This window comes from Pleuronectes platessa, chromosome 18, assembly GCF_947347685.1.
Source record: "Pleuronectes platessa chromosome 18, fPlePla1.1, whole genome shotgun sequence".
NCBI lineage: Eukaryota > Metazoa > Chordata > Actinopteri > Pleuronectiformes > Pleuronectidae > Pleuronectes > Pleuronectes platessa.
In genome coordinates, this window is record NC_070643.1 from 17,477,442 (window position 1) to 17,485,216 (window position 7,775).

Sequence of the window (7,775 nt, forward strand, 5' to 3'; positions counted from 1 at the left end):
TACAGAAGACATGAGGATCAATTACTCGTTGCTACACAGCGGCGAGTAATAACAAATATCCTGAAGCACAGTTTAGAGATATTCATATCGTTCATTCTATAGTATAATGTTTACTTTATAGAAGTACAATTATCTACCTGTCACAGCTCCAAATATGGAGTCTTGTGCTAACAAATCTCTAGCGATTAAATTCCTTGAATTACTAATACAGATTTGTCATACAATATTCTCATAAAGCATCTTATGCCCTTTAAATATGCGGAAGATGGTATAAAACTTCTTAAAACATCGGTAAGAAAAAACTCCTGCCTAAAATGATAATATCAGTCCTGCTTGAGCATCAAGCACCCATCATATTGCACTTTTTCACACTGATGGCTGAAAACACAAACGTGTTAAAGTCTTGAGGACCTGACGCTGGGCTGGAAGTGGCCATCAGCGCCGGGAGCCTCTGCTCTTTCCAAGAGTCCTGCAAGGCTGAGAAACAAAAGGGCGTTGATGAAAGGTCTCCTCGGATCCGTTTATATATGTGCCACATGGAAGAGCCTGCATCTTGTGCCAGCTGAGAGAGGGCGGAGGTTTGCTACCCCCATCCCCCCCCCCCCCCTACTGCAACGCCTCCTCTTATTTTCCACCAGCATTTTCCCAAGAGTGCACTGCTCTTCCTGTGTGAGAGTCTGTGTTCATCCCGGTGCTGGTGTTTTGGTAGAGAAGAGGAATGCTGGAGAAACCAGGACGTGTTGGGTAACTTAAACGCCACCTCCATCACCACCACTCGTTGTCCCGATGCAGTCCACGTGGGCTCAGAACATTCTACTGATCTTTTGAGCCAAATGTTGTATGTGACTGTTAAATAACAATAAAACTTGTGCCTGACAGTCATGTGGGGAATGGGAAATCTAAATGGAGGCTATTAACTCAATAATGACAATAACAATGATAATCATTGGAATAATAATAATAATAATAACCAGGGTGGTAAAAGCGGAGAAAAATATTGTCTGCTTCATTTAAGTTGTCTCAGTTCAGAGTCTCATATTCAGATCTGTTGTAGCAGTTCAAGGTACGAAGCAGAACAAATAAACACAAAAACTGCCAAAAACACAAAATGAGTGTTGGAGGTCCAACATGAAACTGGTCCCTTCTGCTCTCACGCCTCGTTTTGGACGGGGAACCCGGCGGCTCGAGAAGAAGCCAAGAGTTCCGGCCGCTCCTCCCGAGAAGCAGGGAGGACGCGCCGTTTGTTTTTTAATGTCATAACATTTCTCTCCAAAGTCGAGGTTGAAGGAAAAAAGAAGCACAGACATGTCGACCACATCTTCTGAGCCCAGGCTGGAGGGGTTCAGGAAAAACTCCCAGTGGAACCACAGCCAGTCCTGGTCCATGGAAATCACTGGACACTCCACTAACCCCGCGCCCACCAGAGCACTCTGACACGAGATACTTTAAGTCCACACGGAGAAGCTACATAAACGAGCCATCATCACCAACTCCACTCTTCCGTCCCTCTCTGCTCTGGCTGACGGTTTGAAGACATTGATTCTGGGGCCTACTTCCTCACTTTTCCTCCCTCTCATGGTTTCCTCTACTCTATCCTTGCAGGATCGCGTTCCCAAACCAAAAAGGTGACTAAGGTGAAATCAGGTGGCTTCGCTCGCCCCCCTCCTCCCCCTCAGACCTCTGTCTGCAGGTCGATGATGTCCTGCCCGACTAGGGGGATGCTGGTGCTGGTTTTCTCCCAATCCACAGAGTGCAGTTCCAGGGGCGAGGCGGCGAGGGGCTCCAGGTCTTTGCGCACCCAAGCAGGGGGCGACTGTGGTATTCCCCGGACTCCCTCCCACGGCCTCTCCAGAGGAGCCTGCTGTTTGTCCTGTCGGAGCAGAAAGAGGAGGAAGCACGTTAGCACCGGTGTCGCTCATCAACCCCCGAGCTATTTAACTGATGTAATCAAAAATGTGATGGGTTTCATAACGTAAAAAGTGATTTTCTAATAATGACAGTCATATTGTCATTTGGAGGGGGGAGGAAATCATTCCTCCTTGAGGCCAGTGTAATATCTGTGTCTCATCTACAGGCAGTAAATTAGAGGTTTGTGTGAGGTTGTAAATAAACACTCACGCTGTGGTTCGTTTTGTCACTTCCTCCTGAGGACACACTCCATCTCACAGACTGTAAGAAGGAAGGAAGAAAATAAATCCTTATTCAAATGACCTCCAAGTAATGACAACCGCAGTTCAATACACAGATCACTGGTTGTTTGAAAAGGTCATTTTAGATCAAAGAATTATTTTAACATTATAATTGCCTCCGTTGTGTTTTTCCTTTTTTTTTTGCTTAGCATTTCCTGGGAATGAATGTCTATGGAAATGGGAGATGATGACATCATCATGATGCGTTACCTTGCTGTCAGAAGCAGGCGACTCTCGGTCTTTCTCAGCGTGATGGAGCTTCCTGTTCAGGTCCTGGAACATGTTCTGGTGGCGTTTCTTCGTGTGCATTATTTTCTACAGGAGGCAAAGATAGAGACATTTAAAATTCAGATCTAGTATTGTAGGTTTCATATATAACAGGTGTCATTTATTATCTATAGAGCAAACGGCAACCAAACAATATTCACCTCAAAGTCCAGCTCAGCATATCGGGATTTCTGTCGCTGCAGAGAAAAGAGAGAGAAAGTTGGTTTAATATCAGATCAAATAAAGAGCACAAGAATTCATCAAGTGTGTATTCTGCTGCAGGTCACATGGCTTCATCGATCTTACCTCCAAGGAGCTCATGGAGAGCGTGGAGATGGTTTCGCTCTTGGACATCATGGAGTTCATGGACTCGAAGGTGTTCTCCAGGCTGCTGTGGGTGATGTGAGACTCGCTGGACATGTTGTGGATGTTCTGGATGGGCGAGTCTCTCTCCGAGTACGACACGCTGACCTGGTCAGAGGGGATCGACTTCATCCCGAAAGCGGCCTGCGGCTCGGCAAAGGGCCCGCCGAGGTGCATCAGCCTGGCCTGCGGCATCTGCTCCACGCTGATGTTGTATTTCGAATGGTCGTCTTTGGGCTTGGACCTGAGCGTGGAGGTGGTGTTGGGCATGAGGACGTAGCTGCTGCCGTCGGAGCCGCTTCCCTCCGCCTGAGCCCGGGCGAGATCCGCGTCCAGCTGCTGGAAGATCTCCCCCTCGCAGACGTACACCGGTTTTCCGCAGGGGTCGACTCCACCGACCAGCCGGGTCTTCTCTCTCTTCAGGGTAAGGGTGTGGCTGGAGTATTCAGGGAGCGCATGCATGTGGCCCTTGCTGGGGTTGGAGGGCAGGGTGTGGAAGTTGGAGCCCATGGGAAGAGGCATCTGAGGAGGGGCCATCTTCTCTTCAGAGGAGCTCTTCATTCCTTTTAGGAGAAATGGTTTCAGAGTTAAAAGATAATAAAGAACCAGGCCAAATGTGAAATATTGGCTCAATAAATGTGTCCTCTTTTTATGCATGATGAGATGTTTTAAGTGCAAGGCTAAGAGAAATGGAAATGCAAATGGGAAATGGTTAAGAGCAAGAAAAAGGGCTTACCTTGTCTGCTCGAATCTCCATCCTTTTCGCTATCGGACTGCTGATAAAAGAATAAGAGATGTTCTATCAGTGCCTAATGTATGCACATATCCATTTAGAGGCAAAACACAAAAGGCACTCAAGACATTAAAAAGGCAATAAGCCAAGAAACGTACCATATGCTGGGAGTGGCCATTGTGAAGGGAACTGCCAGAGTCTCCATTGCCATCGTCCTTGCGGTCAACTACTCTGCACTTTACAGCTTCTTGAACCTAATGGATGGAGGGTGGGGGGGGAAAAAAAAGTCAGCTCGTGTAACTTCATGAATACGACCAGCAAGAGAAACAACTTTTTTCTTATTCCTGTCACTTTATCTCATCTGCATGTTTTGTCTTGGTCTCTTACCTCTCTGCGCAGGATGCAGTGAACCATGACAATGATGAAACCCTCCAGCGAGTCGAACACGGCGAAGAGGATCTGGAAGAGGGCCGAGCGGCGGTCGGTGATGGCGAGGACGGCGGACATCCAGGTGAGGGCGAGGAGAGGCAGAACCACGCAGGAGCTCCACAGTGACGCTCTGCAGGGGGGGGGGGGGAAGGAACGGGTTCAACTCAACAGGCTCACACACAGGACTGATGCTCTACTGGCTCAGATCTATTCCCCTCCTCTTCTTTGATTGTAAGCCTTGATATCAAAGAGCATCATCAATATACCCGTAATGGGACTGATGGGGGGGGGGGTGATAAGAGCAACACTCTACAGAGAGGATCAATAGGACCTACCCAGCTCTCTCCTTCAGCTTCACGTCGGTGATGCCGTCCTTGGACACCAGCTTGTTGAAGACCAGGATACCAATGACCATATTCACCTGTTTGCACGAAGAAGAAGAAGAAGAAAAGTACATGGATGAGAAAATGTAATAGTGGGTAATGCATTAAGAAATACACTGTGTGTGATTGTGATGGATTTTGGGACGTCGAAGTCAGAATACACACCAGAACAACAGCTGCAGCCGGGCCGACAAAGGAGTAGAGGAGTCCGCCCTCGAGGGAGAGCCAGCAGCTAGAGAAAAACAAGGGAGGGAGAATATTAATGTCTGAACTGAAGGAGGAGTGAAAAGGGAAGATGCAAAGCTGGCAGGTTGAGCATTGCACTTACTAGTTGACGGTGCCGTATCCCTTAGCTTTGGTGAAACCCACTGACACAGCCACCACCAGCGCGGGAAGGCCTGCAAGAGAACACAAAAAGACAGAAAGAAACGTTAAAAAGGATAAAAGAAAAGAAGCTATTGAGGAAAGTGCAATAGGGGAGGAAAAACAGAGAGAAGGGATGAGAGGAAGCTAAAGTCAGCTGCTCTTACCCCAGCCTAAGCACAAGAAGCGCTTGCGGATAATGCGGTTGCGCAGACGACCGGTGACGGCCATGTAGGACTGCCACGCTTCTGTCAGCACCCAGCAGAAAGAGGAGAGGAAAAAGAAGTGCAGCAGAGCAGCTACGAGAGTGCACACCACCTGTGGGAAGGAAGGAAGGGAAGGTGGAGGGGGACAGAGGAGAAATCTGTGTCAGTGGCGCCGCTACTTGCAAAGGTCCCCAAAGCAGTGGGTCTCAGAGGGGGTTTAACGAGAGGTGAGGATCGGCTGGAGGGGCGGGGCCTTACCTTGTTGCGAGCCTGAGTTTGTCCGATGAGAATCAGGGCGTTGGAGCAGATGATGGAGAGGCAGAAGTTGATGAGGATGACGGAGCGCTCGGAGCGGATGTACCTGGAGTTTCGGAAGAGGGAGAAGGAAGGAGTGAGTACAGGGGTAGAGGAGAGAGCAAGCAAAAATGTGCAGTGTTTATAGTTGGAGTCAGGCTTTCTTCGTGGGGGGGGGGGGCTACTTACTTCCACACGGAGACATAGATGATGATGAGCAGCAGCAGGGTGAGAGAGGAGACCCCACAGCCAACGATGAGAGTCACGGACGGGAGCAGTGACTTGTCCATGATCTGCAGAGAGGAGACATGAACAGACTTAGAGCTGATTGCATTCACACTGGGGCAAAGCAGCACCGAGATATACACACACACGTGCACACACACACACACACACACACAAGCGAAGCCTCTGGGTTGTGCTATCTGGAACGGCAGACAGCTCCCTGTGGGCAAACAGCTGAATGGCACAATCAGGCCACGGATGAGGCAAGGTGACCCCAAGGTGAACACGTCAGAAAGATGGAGCGGCAAACTAAACAAATGGTCAGGGTCACTGCGTTCCTCCATTGAGCTTTTGAGTCAGCAAATGAGGCGAGGAGGATACTGCACATACATCTCAGTGTGTGTGTGTGTGTGGGGGGGGGGGGGGGGGGTAGTCCGAGTCCCAGGGGTAGTTCAGGAGGGGCCGCTGTATTGAATCATTAGTCTGAGCTGCAGCGGCAACCTTCTCATCACTGACAGACATCCCGAGCTATTCTCTCTCTCCTCTCGCCCTTTTTTATCATCTTGTCGCTGCGTCGGTGCAGAGCCGCAGCCCCCCCCCCCCCCCCCCCCCGCTGGTGTGAACAGGTGCACCATTATCACCTGTGCATTAATCTGCCACCACCTGCCCTTCTGATCTCCTGACAGCAGCTTAGCGCCTGCCACTGCCAGCGGCGGTGACTGTCCCATGTTTCAAACGGCCCCGGGCACTGAACCTCTGGTGGAGGAATCGGAGACTGGGGCCGACTTCTCGCCTGTCGCCCCTGCTGCTCGTTGACCCGAGCGCTGACGGGTCACGGCTGCACACACAAATCTCACAGCTCCTCGAGAATCTGCCCGCCTGACAAAAAAAACAACCTGCGAACCCCCATTGGTGTGGTTTCAATGCATCTATAATCTCTAGTCTGTCTCACACCTACTCGGGGCTATAATAAGGTAATTTAACACATCGGATCAAGTTGTCATCACCACAAAGCGTGTGAAGGATAAATTGCCCCGGGCTCGGAATGGAGAAGTCATCGTCGGCAAAGGGTGTGATTTAATTTTTTGATAATGAGCTGAGAGGGAAACGGGTGAGAAAGGGCCAAGTGGCTCCAAAAAGGTGAGTGAGAAAATGGAATATAATAAATCTGCAGGTTTCAAATTAGCTCAGCGAGAGAGGAAAGAAATGGACGCTGCTTTGGCCTTCGTTTGATTTATGACGTCCATAAATTCTCATTTTGCGAGCGTGTGTGACGCCGGCTCCTAATACTTCTGCCACTGTTGATAGTGTTGCAGAACATTTAAATGGCACAACACTGAGCCATGAAGGATTGTTCCTCTCTGGGGTGATATTGAAGAAGCACAGCTGGTGAAGGCCGGCCTACGGCAGCCAAAGACTAATTTAGTGTCGCAAATTTGCTTCAGAATCTATCCGACTTCATCAAAGCGCCCCACAACAGATGGTAGATATAGAGTCAGAGTGTCTTTTTTTTTATAGCTTTTACCATATCTGGGGGGGAATGAAAAAGAACGGGTGATACAGTGTGTTCTGCTCCCTCGCTTCACAATCTCTATATCTGGGTTGACGCTTCTGGGTTGACGCTTGCACCGTGGACCTCTGAGTGAAATCCAGACAGCCAGATTGACCCAAATATGGGGAATGTCTTCTGCCTGTCCTTGACTGAATCACATGTTCTAATTTCGATCAAAGATGAGGCACGTGAAGGAATACAAAAAAAACTCTTGGATTTTTCTATTCAATCACCCCAGTGGTGAAGAGCCTCTGCTGTACTAACTATATAAAATGCTCCCTGTGGACCATCATGTGTCCAACGCACATGAGTCTTGAAGCCAGACTCACAGTGAGCGAGAGCTGCAAACACACACACTGCGGTATCTGCCCCGTTTTCCTCCTCGCTCCCCTTCTCTCCCTCATATGTCTCGCAGGGAAGATGTTATTGAAAACATCCATGGCTCACATCAAAGGGTGGATGGAGAGGTGGGCGGGGGGTTGGGTGGGGGGGCCGGGGGGGGGAGCCATCGATGCATGACCAGACGTCTGTCTCTCATTGGTCCGCCTGGCTGGCATTTTAAGACTGGCTGCTGTGGCCGAGGAGGAAGATGAACAAGCAGGAGGAAGAGGAAGAGGAGAGAGGAAGAGGGAGGTGGATGTAATCGAGAATTCAGATATATTGGCAGAGGGAATGATTGGCGCAGCTGCCTTTTTTACTGTCTCGGGAGGTGGGGGGCCTATAACAAAAAGATGGGCGGCGCTGTTCAGACTGGCAACTGCAGGACAAATC

The 7,775-nt window shown here is 49.5% G+C and overlaps 1 protein-coding gene across 1 annotated transcript in view; it reads right to left on the minus strand.

Annotated features, from left to right (window-relative positions):
- Nucleotides 1-574: 574 nt before the first annotated feature.
- Nucleotides 575-7,775, minus strand: part of LOC128462187 (adhesion G protein-coupled receptor B1) — an 11,042-nt gene continuing 3,841 nt past the window's right edge. The window contains exons 6-20 of the mRNA XM_053447486.1: nucleotides 7,703-7,761; nucleotides 5,417-5,520; nucleotides 5,192-5,294; nucleotides 4,895-5,045; nucleotides 4,693-4,762; nucleotides 4,530-4,596; nucleotides 4,317-4,402; nucleotides 3,940-4,111; nucleotides 3,711-3,806; nucleotides 3,556-3,595; nucleotides 2,763-3,382; nucleotides 2,618-2,653; nucleotides 2,400-2,504; nucleotides 2,119-2,169; nucleotides 575-1,870 (exon numbers count right to left, since the gene is read on the minus strand). Coding sequence (XP_053303461.1) covers nucleotides 1,673-1,870; nucleotides 2,119-2,169; nucleotides 2,400-2,504; nucleotides 2,618-2,653; nucleotides 2,763-3,382; nucleotides 3,556-3,595; nucleotides 3,711-3,806; nucleotides 3,940-4,111; nucleotides 4,317-4,402; nucleotides 4,530-4,596; nucleotides 4,693-4,762; nucleotides 4,895-5,045; nucleotides 5,192-5,294; nucleotides 5,417-5,520; nucleotides 7,703-7,761 — 1,958 coding nt within the window. The 3' untranslated portion in view covers nucleotides 575-1,672. The remainder of the gene's footprint in view (nucleotides 1,871-2,118; nucleotides 2,170-2,399; nucleotides 2,505-2,617; nucleotides 2,654-2,762; nucleotides 3,383-3,555; nucleotides 3,596-3,710; nucleotides 3,807-3,939; nucleotides 4,112-4,316; nucleotides 4,403-4,529; nucleotides 4,597-4,692; nucleotides 4,763-4,894; nucleotides 5,046-5,191; nucleotides 5,295-5,416; nucleotides 5,521-7,702; nucleotides 7,762-7,775) is intronic.